Source organism: Heliangelus exortis, chromosome 13 (genome assembly GCF_036169615.1).
Source record: "Heliangelus exortis chromosome 13, bHelExo1.hap1, whole genome shotgun sequence".
Lineage (NCBI taxonomy): Eukaryota > Metazoa > Chordata > Aves > Apodiformes > Trochilidae > Heliangelus > Heliangelus exortis.
The window spans coordinates 16997294-17013202 of NC_092434.1; the positions used below are offsets into that span (position 1 = coordinate 16997294).

At 45.3% G+C, this 15909-nt stretch overlaps 1 protein-coding gene across 1 annotated transcript in view; it reads left to right on the plus strand.

The window, feature by feature from the left end:
• The first annotated feature begins 891 nt into the window (after positions 1-891).
• The window catches only part of GLG1 (golgi glycoprotein 1), a 97211-nt gene continuing 82193 nt past the window's right edge, over positions 892-15909 (plus strand). Inside the window, exon 1 of the mRNA XM_071757070.1 lies at positions 892-1237. Coding sequence (XP_071613171.1) covers positions 938-1237 — 300 coding nt within the window. The 5' untranslated portion in view covers positions 892-937. The remainder of the gene's footprint in view (positions 1238-15909) is intronic.

Here is a 15909-nt window from a genome sequence, read left to right on the forward strand (position 1 = left end):
AGGGCCAGGTCAGACCTGGCTTGGATCAATCTGGTCGGTTGTGTGGTGACCCTGCCCGTGCCAGGGGCTGGAAGTGAGGAACTGTGCCCCTGTGCTCAGCCCTGGGGAGGCCACAGCTTGAGTCCTGTGTCCAGTTCTGGGCCCCTCAGCTCAGGAAGGAGCTTGAGGTGCTGGAGCAGGTCCAGAGAAGAGCAAGGAGGCTGGGAAGGGATCCAGCACAAGTCCTGTGAGGAAGGGCTGAGGGAGCTGGGGGTGTTGAGGCTGGAGAAGAGGAGGCTCAGGGGAGACCTCATCACTCTCTCCAACTCCCTGAAAGGAGGTTGGAGCCAGGGGGGGGTTGGGCTCTTTTCCCAGGCAACTCTCAGCAAGACAAGAGGGCTTGGGATTAAGAATTTATTCCTAATATCCAACCTAAACCTCCCCTGGCAGAGCTTCAGCTCTGCCAGGGGAGGTTTAGGTTGGATATTAGGAAAGAATTCTTTGCAGAGAGGGTGCTCAGCCATTGGAATGGGCTGCCCAGGGAAGGGGTGGATTCTCCATCCCTGGAGATATTTCAAAAGAGCCTGGATGTGGCACTCAGTGCCATGGGCTGGGAACCACGGGGGGAGTGGATCAAGGGTTGGACTTGATGAGCTCTGAGGTCCCTTCCAACCCAGCCAATTCCATGATTCTATGAACTCAACCTCCAAGGTCCCTCCCCAGCCGCTCCGCTCCGGCCCCGCCGCCCCCGGGAGCCTCCATGGCGCCTCCGCCCTCACAGGGGCGGGCGGGCAGCGGGGGGCGCGGCCAAATCAAACCACGCCCCCAGCCCAACCACCCAGATGGCTAAAAGGGGCGTGGTCCGCGGAGGGCGGTGACGTCACCGGCGCGCTGATTTGCATACGGCGTGCGTGCCGCTGGGTGGGCGGGCGGCCGCGCCGGAGGTGGCGGATCCAAGATGGCGCCGTGCGGACGTGTCCGGAGCCGCTGCCCGGGCCCCGCGCTCCTCCTGCTGCTGGCGCTGGCGGCGCGACCGGCGGCGTGCGGGCCTCCTGCCGGTGCCGGCAACCTGGCTTTAGGGGCGCAGGCTGCGGGGCCGGGCGGGTCGGGCCCGCGGGGTCCCCGCGGCGGCGGTTCGGGCAGCGGGTGGAAGCTATCGGAGGAGGCGGTGTGCCGGGAGGACGTGGTGCGGCTCTGCTCCAAGCACAGCTGGGCCAACAACCTCGCCGTCCTCGAATGCCTGCAGGACGTCCGTGAGGTGAGGGCCGAGCGCCGGGCCGGGCCTACCCGCGGCGGCGGTGGCGAACAAAGAGCGGGGCCCCGCCGCCGCTCCTCCAGCGGAGCCAGCGCTGCCCGCTCCTCCCTTCCTCATTTACCTCACGATTTCTGTGGTAAAACGCGGGGTTTGAGTGCGCTGCCTGTGGTGAGGGGGGAGCTGCAGCCGGGCGCCCGCCGCGTTTGCACCCTGGGGCTCCGCGCTGCCGCCCCGCGGGGAAGGAGAAGCCCTGGCTGGGCTGGATTCCTTAGGGCTTCCAGGGCTGTGCCGCTTCCAGAGGGATGGAATACGGGCTGGCTGAGGAAAGGAGCCTGCCCGGCAGCAGCAGCGGCCTGAGGGGTTGATTTTTCAGGTTCGGATTCCTTCTCGTATTGCTCAGCTGCAGAGGTGCTCGATTGCGATGGATCGGACTCGCTTGTGGGATCTTTGGACCTGGGTTCTGTGAGAGGGGTGGCTGGGCCGTCTGTGCTGGTTCCAAGCATCTGTCGTGAGTGGCCCAAGTCAAGGACTTCAGTTGCCACATCAGGGTTTTGCCTGGCCCGATCTTTTCATTCATTCCGTGATGGTTCGTGCTGGGTTTGAAGAAGGGGCAGTGCCTTTGGGGAGCTGCTTGGGTGTTGAGGGCTGCTCAGTTCCTGGCTTCTCTGCTGTGAAGTCCAGGAATGTCAGGCTGGCTCGGTTTTAAGAGTGTTTTATCACGTGGAAATGCATCCAGGAAAAAAACCTGTGCTGGTTTCTTGTTCCTTATTGCAGAGACAGCAGATGGCAGTGACTTAATGGTTACTCTCACCACGGGGAGTCATGAACCAGTAACTGTCCATGATTCCTTCCTGCCTTAACATCCAAAAATAATTCAGCTTCTTTAATCTAACTGAATGTTTTAATTTTGGGCAGGTAGGTTAGCAGGACACTCATGGTAGATGACTCATGATGGAAACATCTGTCACAGATATAAAATGGTCTGACATATCCTTACTGAATAACTTGGCCCTTACTGGTTTTTTTCACCTGTCTGGGACTCCTTGGACCCCCCAAGGTCAGGCACATCCTCTCTGAGAGGATCTCAGAAGCTGCACTTGCAGGAGGTGGCTCTTGAGCTACCAGCCTGCCAAAAAAGCCAAGCTCTTTTTCCTTCCTTTCCAGTTGTGTGGCCCCTCCCTTCTCTTTTCATAGTTCCAGTGCTTGTTGGTTTTCTGCCATTTTAGTGAGGTGGACCTGTCTGTCATCTGATTTATCAGCTTTCTGCTGGAAAAATGCTTTGCCTTTTTACTGAGTTAAGTGGGCTCAGAGAAGGGGGTGAGCTCAGGGCTGGGGCAGAGGGCTCTGCACAAGCACAAGATGAAGGGATGCCTCACTTCACACTTTTTTTTCAGTGTCTGCAGCCCTGAGCTGGTTTTGCATCTCTCATGGCAATTCAGCTCCCTTTTGTATGTTTTGTCTTGCTCATGGCTTTCCTTTTGGCCTTTCAAAGCCAGCCTTGTTGTTTGCTGGCTGGTGGTCTTGTCTAGCTGCAGCAGTGCCTGATAACCAGTGCAGAAGGTGAATATTTTCCTGGTGTGATATCCCAGGCATCCATAGGAGATCCCAGGGTTGTTTTGGCTGGAGTTTTCTCTCCAAAGGTGCCCATCTGCAGCCTTGTCCTGATTGTCTGCCAGCTGCTCTTAGGCTCAACAGTTCTCCTGCCCTCACTCAGGGTGTGATGAGCTGTGTCCTGACATAAAAATGACTTCCCAGAGTGCTGCTCTGAGGAATAAATTAAAATTATCTGTCTTTTTTGCATCCCTACAGCTTAACTCTTGATATTTAGAGTCTTGAATCACGAGTTGTAAGCATAGGGTGGGCACATGGGGTGATTGGGGATGGAGTCAGATGTTGTCTCTCAGAGTTTCCCTTTGCATTGGAGGTGGCTGCAGAGGAAAAAAGTGACATTTTAGCTGTTATTGTTGTTGGTGTGACTTTAAATTGTGACCTTAGATCACCTGTCAGCCTGTTTGGACAACACCAGAGAAGTGATAGGTTGTTAAGTGGGTGAGGAATAGCCTAAGTTCTGCAAACCCATTTTTTAAAAGTTGTGCTACAGTAAATGTAAGATTTTGGGAGTTGTTGTTGTTGTCTGTGGTAGTATCAGTGAGGGCACCATTTGAACACTGCTACAAGCAGCAGGTGAGATTTTTAGTTTTATTTTTTTTTTACCTATAGGTGAAATATTAATCTGAAGTGGAAAAAATTTTGGTTTGTATCTGGGTGCCTTACTAAGGGCTGTATCAGTTGATTTTTGTTTTTAAAGTGATGTGGGAAAAGTGAGGACATTTTAAAAATTTGAATAAACAGGGGAAGAAACTACTTGAAGCCCTTCTTTTGAGTCCATAAACTATAGAGGAAATAAAATATACAGTTGTTTGTTAGCCAGTGTAAATGCAATCATGTTGTTTCAGTATTAGCTCTTTTTTTTTACCCTGGATGTCTTTTAAGTCCTCCCTGGCTTTTGCTGGGAATCCTGAATGGAAAAAAAGAGGAGTGTTGAGTCTGGCTGAGTGGTACAGCAGCCTGTCTGGTGAGGTGAATGGTAAGAAAAGATGTTGTTTAACACAAAGAATAGAATAAGAATAAGAAGAGTAGAAGAATTTTATTAAATTTTGTTATTCAATAACAAAATTAATTTTTAAAATTCAATATTAAAATTAAATTTTGTTAGTTCAATAATAAATGAAAATAACAGTTTGAAAGAAAACAGTAAAAACAAACCCTAAAATAATAAATTTTAAAGCTTTGGTTTTGAGAAGTTGCTTGTGGAGCCTTGATTTAAAGTATTACCAGCCCAGATATTTGAACACTGCATATTTTTAGAATTCTTTCCTAAAAATCAACCCCCCTAGACTGATTTCAAATACTTTGTCACTGATTTTTTTCCCTCAAGGCAACGAAATGTTTAATAGCCCTGACACAGAATCTGCTTCTGCAGGTGCAGAACTGTTCTGCATTTCAGGTTGTTCCAGTGTTTGGAAGGTAGGAGACATGGGACAGCCTGCCTGCTTTCCTTCCTTCCTTCCTTAGGAGAAAAATGGGAAGGGTGCTCCTCATTTGGAGGAGGCAGTGGTCGTGGTTAGTCAGATCAAACATATTTTTGGTACATTTAACCTGAAAATAGCATCAAAAGCATGTTTTGATATGTTTTCCAGCTGTACTGGTTTCTATTTGAAATTATCAGTGCACTGGATACCTCACCATTTTGAGCCACTTTAATGTCATTAGTATTTTAATTATTATCCAAATAACTTTATGCCAAGAAACAGAATAGAACAGGGGTGATTTTTACTTCTCTTCTTCAAAACCTGTGGTTTTTGATTTTTTTTTTTCTGAAAAGGAAAAGCTTGTTTCTAGAGAGCTTCCAGAGCTTGCATTTCACTCTACACAGGCTGTAGCCTTTAAGCAGTTTTTAATGGGCTGCTTATTAAACTAATTATCATAGTGGCTATAGTATAAATAAACCCATGAAATATTAATATATTTCCTAGGTAAAAAATTCTGTGTGATTAATGATGATTTACATTTGAAGCATGACTTGAGTTGTTGGGAGTCAGGAAACATTTACAGGTATGGAAATAACCTGTCAGAACAGGTGCATTGTGCTTGTAAAGATTATGTAATATTTAAGTATTGTATCCATCTCTGTAATGCTAATGCATTATATGGAATTTTTAGAAGCTCACCCCCTTAAGTTGGGATTAAAGATCAAAGTTTTGCCTCCTGCTACTTCCTTCATCCTGAATGGTTCTGTTTCTTTGGTAGCACCTTTATGGCAGGGACAATACCACTGAGCCTGAATACTTTGCTCTCTGGCAAAAATCAGGCTTTCAGTGGTGGGGGTTGGGTTAAGAGCTAAAGAAGTTAATCTTAAAAGCTGGGTGTTTTGGGGATAGTCTTTTTCCTCTTATTTCAGATGGTGTAAAAGGTCAGAAAACAGATTTGATGTGACTTACAAAGTAGGAAATGTGACTTCTGGTGGGTTGGGAGTGTTATTTTTGTCTTCCATATAAATAATTTAATCCTCACTCTGTATGTACCTGAGCTCCTTAAGTGGTCTGATAAAACAGAGCCAGTGAAATAGCCTTAAAATTACAGATGGAAAAGAGAAACCAGAGGATAATGCATTCTTGGAGTCTTCATCTCTTTCTGTAGTTCTGCAGTTGTAGGCAGGGTTGTGTGAGCTCATCCCTGTGCTTGTTCTCCAGTTTTTCTACTTTCTTTTTAAAGGAATTGGGAATGTGAAGGCTCCCTTGGAATTTTCAGGTTGAAATGAGGTGTTCAAGTGTGATCTGTCCCATTAGCTTGATGGTGTTTAAATATTCCCCCTTTTATCTCCATGGTTTATTGAGCTGGAAGGGTTTGCTTTGACTCCATGTGTGACTTTATCTTATGTTTGACCACCTACTCCTGTTATTCCATCTCTCACAGCTTTCCCATGCACAAGGCTGGCATTTAAAATACCTTTTTTGAGTTGTCTGGGCTGGGGCAGCAAATGACTGTTTACCTGTCTAGAGCCAAGAGTAATTGAGGGCTTTTGATTAAACATAGCATGGGGGTGGGCTGGTTTTTTGTGGTTTTTTTTTTTTTTAGGAAATGCCAGTAGTGAAGACTTACTATTTACTGAGTTAACCATCTCCTTCAATACTTAGAATTTCTACCTCTTGAGGCATTGTCCTGTGTTTTTAGGTGAGCTCTTTTGAACAGGAGCTGCCTGTGTCTCCAGGTGGTAAGTGTATAGTTGTAGGATGGAGGCTGTTCTGCTTCTCTAATCATTACAATTGCCAAGGAGTAGGCAGTTAGTATTCTAGTGATGTTCTTACAGTGCCTACAGCATTATCATCTGGTTCAGATAACACACACAGGGATTTTTTTTTAAAGGCAATGATCAGAAACCTGGAAAATGTATCCTAAGCCTTGCCACGGGCTTTGCTTACACCCTCCTTTTTTTTTTCTAAGGGATATTGACCTGGTGATGATTCAAAGCCACCTGTACAGGGGCAAGGGAGTTTAGGAGTTCTTATATCCCTAAGGAGAAAAACAGAAAAAGAAAAAAAAACCCATTTTTTTTTTTAACCTGTAGTTGAAGTTGAGCTAACTTGGTGTAAAAATGTGTTGCAATTTTTAGAGATTTGAAGTGGGCTCTAACTCAATGCTAGACTCTGCATTTGGAGCCTTTGCCTTTGTGTTAGAAATTTTCAGATGGCATCCTGTCTCAAACTGAATTTAACAAAGAATTTACAGTGGTTTGTGGCAGATGGGAATGAATTTGAATGATCAGTGCTGGTCCCTCCTGCTTCTAAAATCCCCCAAATGGGAGACGGATCCACCAAAGTCACTGGAAGAAAATAGTTGGACCTAGGAGGAAGGGACTGAGAACACTTGAGCTTTGGGAAAAATCCCCACAGATGAACAACAGCAAAAGCAACTGATGGAGACAAGGCTGGAACACCTTCTGAGGTTTTTTCCCCTGAGGCTTGGCTTCTTACTCAAGATTAGCCACATATTTCTTCTGAATTTCTTGGTTTTTCTTGTGTCCAGATAGTATAAGCCAAATTTCCCCTTGGCTTTTGTAGTTAAGTCTTAAAGGAAAAGTCTAAATACACTTTGGAAGTCTGATTTGTATTTGGGTTACTTACTTTGGCATCAGCTTTTGGCTTCATCTCAGGGTGTGTCAATATTTAAAAGTGCCTTTTTCATCTGACTGTAGCCAGGTATGAGCTGATTAGAGGGTAAGATGGCCCCTTCCCTGCTAGGTCCTGGACATGTGAACAGAGCATTGAGCACAGGTTCCTAATTCTCCTTTTCCAGTTGCTGCACTTCTGAGCTGAGAGTCTTGTTTTTGTGGATTTTGGGGGGGGAGGGATGGTTTTGTGTTTTATTATTTTCTTGGCATGTTGATACTTTTGGTAGCTGATTATTGATCAGTTTGGCTTCATCAAAGGGGTTACCTTACAACTCTGCTTCTGGTGAGCTGGCACTGCTGGGCTGCTGCAGCTCGGTGTTCCCAGGAGAAAAGGGATGAGAACACAGGAGAGAAGGGTAGCTGGATGCAGGCTGAGCTTGGCACAGGAGGCACTGAGAAGTCTGTGTTGTGCAGAGGTCCAGTTGGGGGGGGCTGATTTACTGAGAGGTACAGAAAAGTTGTGTTGATGCCCAGGAGCCAACAATGTGTCCTGGTGGCCAAGAAGCCCAGTGGCACCTGGGGGGCATTAGAAGAGGTTCTGCTCCCCCTCTTCTCTGCCCTGGTGAGGCCAGATCTGGAATGTTGTGTCCAGTTCTGGGCCCCCCAGTTCCAGAAGGAGAGGGAACTGGTGGAGAGATCCAGCACAGAGCCCCCCAGGTGCTGAAGGGAGTGGAACATCTCCTGGGGAGGAAAGGCTGAGGGAGCTGGGGCTCTGCAGCTTGGAGAGGAGGAGACTGAGGGGTGAGCTCAGTGATGTTTATAAATATGGAAAGGGTGAGTGCCAGGAGGATGGGGCCAGGCTCTGCTCAGGGATGTCCAGTGACAGGACAAGGGGCAGTGGGGACAAACTGGAGCACAGGAGCTTCCACAGAAATATAAGGAAAAACTTTTTCCCTGTGAGGGTGAGGGAGCCCTGGCCCAGGCTGCCCAGGGGGGTTGTGGAGTCTCCTTCTCTGGGGACATTCCAACCCCCCCTGGAGGTGTCTGTGTGACTGCTGGAGGTGACCCTGCTCTGGCAGGGGGGGGGTTGGACTCCAGGATCTTTCCAGGTCCCTTCCAACCCCCAACTTTCTGTGATTTTGTGTTTTCCTTCGTGCAGCCTCTCCTCCCTCACGCTGGAGGAAAGGAGGCCTCTGTCTCTGGTATTGCCCTTGGGTTGTCAATGTCAGAACAGAATGGTTTCAGGAAAGATTACTGTAGGCAAGTTATGTGCTGTCTTTATTTTCTAGTCTAGAGCTCCTGTCTGGGTGTTTATAGTGCTTTCCTGCTCAGGAGCACCACTTTCTAGGTGGACTCTGCTTGTTTTGATCTTTGGAAAATGTATGCTTACTCTTAAAAAAGCTTTGCAGTTTTTCTCCCTAATTGTAAAGAACTTCATCCAAAGAACTGGATGAATAAAAGGCCCTAAGTAATTGCCTTTTATTTGAAATCATTCCTCCAAATCGTTTTTTTGATCTCCTGACTAATTTAGTTTTAAGACCTAGGAAGTTGGTTGCTATGGTACTAAAAAAATTCATTTCTGTTGGCTGATCATTTCTTGTCATCATGGGGTACTTTCATGTTCTGATGTTCAGTTTTTCAGTCTCCATAGCAGAGTTAGGTGAGGAGCAGAGATCCTCCCTGCTCCAGGTACCAGCTTCTGGCCTCATTGCAACCTCCCTTCATCAAGTCAGGAGGTAAAACCCCCATTCTCTGCTGCTCCTGAGCAGAGGTGGCATTCAGAAAAATTGTGTCCTAAGATGCTGGTGTCTGAATGTTGGCAGTTTCAGAGCTGATGAATTTTCTTTCAGTAGTGTATCTTGTAGCTGAGATTTCATGGGTTTGCATTAGAGTGATTAATTTGTTTAATGTCTAAAATTTTGTCTTAAGCCAACCTGTAGGTTTGATGTCTTTATCCTTTATCCTGTGGCTTAGGACTGGTGGTGCACATCTGCTTTCTCTTTCCAGTAACAGCAGAGTGAAAAATGAACGTTGGTCATGCAGCACAGGAAATTTTCTGCATTTGTTCTTATTTACATCTTTGTTTGAATGAGAACTGCTGAGGTGACAAAAATAGGATTTAATGCAAGAACATTCATGGTTTCTCTGCTTGCCCTATTTTACTCTTCTGTAGTTAGTGGTAGAACTGTGCTGCCTTCTGTGAAAAACTTCTTGTAATTTCTTTATTTGATTCTCACAAATTTTGAGTCTTGTCTAGAGAAAGCAGCTGGTTATATTGACATAATTAACTACTCATACATAACGAGGTAGGGTGACCACAAATAGCTGTACCAGCTCTGCAAAATCATTCAGGCACGTGTGCTGTCCCTTGTTTAAAAAGCAATGCCAAGCTTAATCTGGTGGCAATTTTGCTGTCTGAATCTCTTGAATTTTCCTAGGAGGCTTCACCAGCCTTCCTTGGGCTAAGTACCTTGGTAATTGAGACTTTCTTTTGTGTCCTGGTCATGCAGTGTAAAAAACTTTCCACCAAGCCAACTGCAGAACAGACTCAGCAGAGCATGTCTTCTTTTAAGTGTGGAACTAATTGCCCAGTAAAAAGTTTTGATAGAATTAAAAAGCAGAAGAAAACCTGCTTGGCTTGTAGACTTTCTGTAACAGTCCCAGTTTAATTTGAGCTGAGTCAACTTGAGTTACACTGATCTCAGCTGGGTTGAAGTAAGATGTAGAAGGAGCTCAAAGCAAGCTTTTTCATTATCAAACTGATTTTTTGTTTATGTCTTTGTTAGTTTTGTTTTTGTTAGTGTCTTTGTGGCCTACAGATCTATGTCATAAAATCAGAAAAGCTAACCAAGTAGATCACTGCAGCACCACAGCTGTCATTATTTACAACATGAATTCTTCACAAGACTGCAATTCTTTAAATGTTCATGGAGATGAAGCCAAATCTGTATCAGGGTGAGAAGCAGTTTTGATGGGCTGGCCAAAATCTGGTCTCCATTGATACAAGGTAGATGCAGGAGTTTAATTTAACAAGAATTTTCTGTAGCTATTCATGTATGACTTTGACCCTGCTGCTTTTTTTTTTTTTTTTTATTATCATTACTGCTTAAATGATGCTCTGAGCACCCTGCTTCTGGTGCTTTGGTTTTTTAGACAGGTGAGGGCTGAGATGCTGGGGGTCTCACCCTAGCAATCCAAATGGGTGATGCCATCAGTCTCCTCTTACTGAGTCTGTGGAAGCAGTGAGTGGCTTTTTTTAATTTTTTATTATCATTACTGCTTAAATGATGCTCTGAGCACCCTTCTTCTGGTGCTTTGGTTTTTTAGACAGGTGAGAGGTGAGATTCTGGGGCTCTCACCCCAGCAATCCAAATGGGTGATGCCATCAGTCTCCTCTTACTGAGTCTGTGGAGCTGACTCTGTGGAAGCAGTGAATGGTTGTTTTTTTTTTTATTTTTTTATTATTACTGCTTAAATGATGCTCTGGGCACCCTGCTTCTGGTGCTTTGATTTTTTAGACAGGTGAGGGCTGAGATGCTGGGGCTCTCACCCCAGCAATCCAAATGGGTGATGCCATCAGTCTCCTCATACTGAGTCTGTGGAAGCAGTGAGTGGGTTTTTAAAATTTTTTATTATCATTACTGCTTAAATGATGCTCTGAGCACCCTGCTTCTGGTGCTTTGATGTTTTAGACAGGTGAGGGCTGAGATGCTGGGGCTCTCACCCCAGCAATCCAAACTGGTGATGCCATCAGTCTCCTCTTACTGAGTCTGTGGGAGCAGTGAGTGTTTTTTTTTTTATTTTTTAATTATCATTACTGCTTAAATGATGCTCTGAGCACCCTACTTCTGGTGCTTTGATGTTTTAGACAGGTGAGGGCTGAGATACTGGGGGTCTCACCAGAACACAGCAATCCAAATGGGTGTTGCCATCAGTCTCCTCTTACTGAGTCTGTGGAGCTGACTCTGTGGAAGCAGTGAATGGTTGTTTTTTTTTTTATTTTTTTATTATTACTGCTTCAATGATGCTCTGGGCACCCTGCTTCTGGTGCTTTGATGTTTTAGACAGGTGAGAAGTGAGGTACTGGGGGTCTCACCCCAGCAATCCAAACTGGTGATGCCATCAGTCTCTTAGAGAATCATAGAATCATAGAATTGGCTGGGTTGGAAGGGACCTAGAGCTGACTCTGTGGGAGCAGTGAGTGGTTTTTTTTTTTATTTTTTTATTATTACTGCTTAAATGATGCTCTGAGCACCCTGCTTCTGGTGCTTTGATGTTTTAGACAGGTGAGAAGTGAGGTACTGGGGGTCTCACCCCAGCAATCCAAATGGGTGATGCCATCAGTCTCCTCTTACTGAGTCTGTGGAAGCAGTGAGTGGCTTTTTTAAATTTTTTATTATCATTACTGCTTAAATGATGCTCTGAGCACCCTACTTCTGGTGCTTTGATGTTTTAGACAGGTGAGGGCTGAGATACTGGGGGTCTCACCAGAACACAGCAATCCAAATGGGTGTTGCCATCAGTCTCCTCTTACTGAGTCTGTGGAGCTGACTCTGTGGAAGCAGTGAATGGTTGTTTTTTTCATTATTTTTTATTATTACTGCTTAAATGATGCTCTGGGCACCCTGCTTCTGGTGCTTTGATGTTTTAGACAGGTGAGAAGTGAGATACTGGGGCTCTCACTCCAGCAATCCAAACTGGTGATGCCATCAGTTTCATAGAATCATAGAATCATAGAATTGGCTGGGTTGGAAGGGACCTAGAGCTGACTCTGTGGGAGCAGTGAGTGGTTTTTTTTTTTTATTTTTTATTATTACTGCTTAAATGATGCTCTGGGCACCCTGCTTCTGGTGCTTTAATGTTTTAGACAGGTGAGAAGTGAGATACTGGGGGTCTCTCCCCAGCAGTCCAAATGGGTGATGCCATCAGTGTCATAGAATCATAAAATCATAGAATTGGCTGGGTTGGAAGGGACCTGGAGCTGACCCTGTGGAAGCAGTGAGCATGCTGATGCAGCTGCCTTGCTGCCAGTCTTCAGACCAAGGGCTCAGTCTGCTTTTTCTGTAACATCCCTACCTTGCAGGTGGTGTCATTAAAGATGTGTGGAGAAGTCTTTGAGTGGAGTGTTAGAGCTGGCAGCTGGAACTGCTCTCTTAATGAGTAGTATAGAGCAACATGAAGGAGATCTTTTTAGCCTGGAACTGGAGAAACTCCCCGTGCTGGCAAGTGTGGTTTGAATTCCAGATTGCTTATGGCAACCTTAATGATGTGCTTTTCCTGCTTAAAACAGTGGGGTGAATTTTCTGCAACTCTCTGCTGCTCAGGCAGGGATTTAGCAGGATACCAGGGCAGTGCTTATTGCAGAGAAGTACAGGTTAGAAAATACTAAACAGCAGTTTCTGCTGGAAAAGCACTGGGCTGTTAGAGCCAGGATCTGAGCAGAAGTCAGAGATCTTGTGAGTGCAGTAACACTGCTTCTTTTTAACTGAAGGCTTCCAGGCATCCATCAGCATCTTCACTTTGTTTTGTTCCTGATGCATCATATGAAGCAAAATCATTTTCTAAAAGTGTAAAAGAAGAAACTGAAGCACCAGTTCATGGTGCAAGTCTCCTCTGAGCTTTTCTTAAACTGAAGGTGGGAATGGGATTCCTGTGGTGACTGCTTGTCCAAGGGATCCCAATGGTAAAGGGTAAAAGCATCATCTGGGAAGGTGTGGTGCTAAGAACACACTTTTCCAGTGGCTGAATCACAACTCTACAGCTGTGTGGTCATTCTAATATTATTGTTAATAGCCTTGATTGTATATGTGCAAAATATGTTTAAGTATATTGTATATGTGCAATATATGTATAAGTAGGGCAACTGGGCTGGTGAAGGGACTCGAGCACAGATCCTGTGAGGAGAGGCTGAGGGAGCTGGGGGTGTTGAGGCTGGAGAAGAGGAGGCTCAGGGGAGACCTCATCACTCTCTCCAACTCCCTGAAAGGAGGTTGGAGCCAGGGGGGGGTTGGGCAGATATCAGTGGGACAAGAGGGCATGGACTAAAGAATTTTTTCCTAATACCCAACCTAAACCTCCCCTGGCAGAGCTTCAGCTCTGCCAGGGGAGGTTTAGGTTGGATATTAGGAAAGAATTCTTTGCAGAGAGGGTGATCAGGCGTTGGAATGGGCTGCCCAGGGAAGGGGTGGATTCTCCATCCCTGGAGATATTTCAAAAGAGCCTGGATGTGGCACTCAGTGCCATGGGCTGGGAACCACGGGGGGAGTGGATCAAGGGTTGGACTTGATGAGCTCTGAGGTCCCTTCTAACCCAGCCCATTCTGTGATTCTATGAAAACAGTTGTAGGAGGGATGTGATCCTCCCCTTCCCTCACAGAACACAAATGAAACTGTGCTGTGTTTCCTGGTTCTGCTTCATGACCCTTTGCCTGTGCTTTGCTGGGTGCCAACCTGGTGGTTACCTATTGGTACTGGTTCTGCTCTCCCCTCTGGCCACTGGCACAGCAGCAGTGGAGAGAGCAGGTAATGCAGGGTTCATTCTAGCTCAGGTACTCAGCAGTGTGGCCTGAGCTTGTCCACATCAAACCCCTTTCATGTCCTCTGAGGCTATGTTGGCTTCCTTTCCATGAGCAGCTCGCAGGTAAGGCCTACACAAAGGGGAAAAGAATACAACAAGCCACAGACAACAAGGGTTTTTGTTTCCCTCCCTTCCTCCAGGCATCTGTGAGCTCTTTCTGTGAGTTGTATAAAACCAAAGTCTAAACTTGTTCTGCTGGGAAGAGTGCTGATGGAATTTAAATTCTTCTCTTTGTAGGTCAGCTCTTCCCAGAGTAATTTCCCCAAATACTTTCTTCCCTTGAGACATTCCAGTGAAGTCCATCATGACTTTGTGATGTCCTCAAAGAGAATTTGTTAAATTTTATCTTTTAATATCTGTTTTGCTCACTAAGTTTCACATTATCTGAAAATGAGAATACTTGCAAAAGGCATTTTCTAACAGCTTTCTAAGAATACAGGAAAGCTCAGGCAGGATGTGTGGTGTTGAGATGGAGCTGGAAGGAATCTTGAAGCTGAATTTCTCTGTTGTGTAACTAAAAGAGAAGGTGGGAATCAGTACTCAGTAACTTTACCTTTACAACAATGGTTGTGGGCCAGCAATGATCCATTGTGAGATCCTTTGTGGTGTCTGAAGTGGTTCAGGATGAGTGCAAATAGGAAAAAACCCCATAACTTGGAACCATGTGGCAACATTACCATCTTAAAGTGATCTTGAGTCTGTTTGGGGTCTGTTTGATCCCTGTCACCACTTCTGCATTACCTAGGAGGGATCACTGATGTGGACTTCAGATTTGGAGATCAAAGTTTTGTTCCTTTAAAAAAAAAAGCCCCCCTGTGAACCAAAGGTTGGGACATTCAAGGAGAACTGTTAAAAAAAAAAAAAAAAAAAAAAGGTGTTAAAAGCAAGGCAGCAGAGTAGCTTACAGCCTGTTAGGTATTAAAATGTCTAAAAACCTCTTTATAGCTCAAAAATTTTATGGCTTTAAGTCTGAGTATTACTTCATCTACCTTGATTGTTCTGATCTTAAATAGGGCCAGAAGTGCCTTTCCCAACTGGACTTTTGTTCTCGGGGACTATTTAAAATGAACTTGTGGCAGCTGGCACCTGGTTTTACAGTGTGCTGCCTTGGGAGCTGTGTTGCTGAATGTACTTCTGAGCAACCTCTTGGCAGTTCAGTGGGGTTTTCTGTAAGCTCCTTGTATGTTGCACACTTTTTGTAACACTAAAAGCCATAAAACAAAGTTTATGAAGAGGTCATCTTGGAATGGTGTTTAAATTAATGCCTTGGAGCTGTCAAAACACTGAACTTGAGTAAGACTTGAGCAGTGTGAGCCCGGTGCTGTTTGCCTCTGTATTTACACAGCTTGTTTTGTTCTGCCCTCTGCAATAAGCTCAGCACTTTGTTTCCTATCCCTTGGCAGTACAATTTTGAGCATGTTTTGCTATGCAATCAGGTATGAATCCAGGATTTCAGCAGTGAGATTCCTTCTGTGTACAGTGGTGGATCTGAAACCAGATGGACAGGTGAGCTGCACAGGTTGTCAGTAGATCAGCTTTAGAGGAAAAAGTTGAGAGTGGTGAATAGTTTCCTGCTCATGAAGCCACCTAGAAACAAAGGGGAGGATGAACCCTGCCATGAGGTATTCTCTCAGCTTTTAGAAGCTGATGTGCAGAAAAGAGGATCCACTGCTTCTCTGCTGGGACTCTAACTTCATGGAGTCATAGAATCTGCCAAGTTGGAAGGGATCATCAGGATCATCAAGTCCAACTCCTGTCCTTGTGTAGGGCTCCCCCAGGTTCACACCATGTGCCTGAGGGCATCATCCAACTGCTTCTTGAACTCAAAACAGCCTTGGTGCTGTGACCACCTCTATTGGGAGTTTGCTCCATTGCTCAGCTGCCCTCTGGGGGAAAAACCTTTTCCTGATTAAAAAACAAACAACCAACCTGCCTAAACCTCCCCTCCCTCAAGTCTGACACTTCTGGTGTTTTGTTTTTCTGTGGGTTTTTTGGGTTTTGAGTTTTTTGTTTGTTTGGGGTTGGTTGTTTTTTTTTTTTTTTTTTTTTTGGTGTGTGTGTTTTATTGCTGTTTTTATTTCTTTAACATGGAATTTTTCATGTGCCTTATTAACAAATGTCAAACCAAAGCTCTGCTAACCAGACCATCTTAATTCTTCCCAGTTCAAGGTTCAGGAACTACTATTCTTGCTTGCTCTTGTGTGGAAAGTACTTGTTTCCTAGGAACATGATAATATTCCATGATCCTGATAGAATGACAGAATTAGCCTGATGATGGTGAATACAGTAGCTATGTATTCAAATTTTTTATTTCATGGAGAAGCAAGAGATTTCTGCTAGAACATCATCTTGGGTTGCAGGGCATATTGCTGGGATCTTGGACATGTAACTATCTTCAAGTTTTGGTTAGGTGCAGTAACAGCTGAGA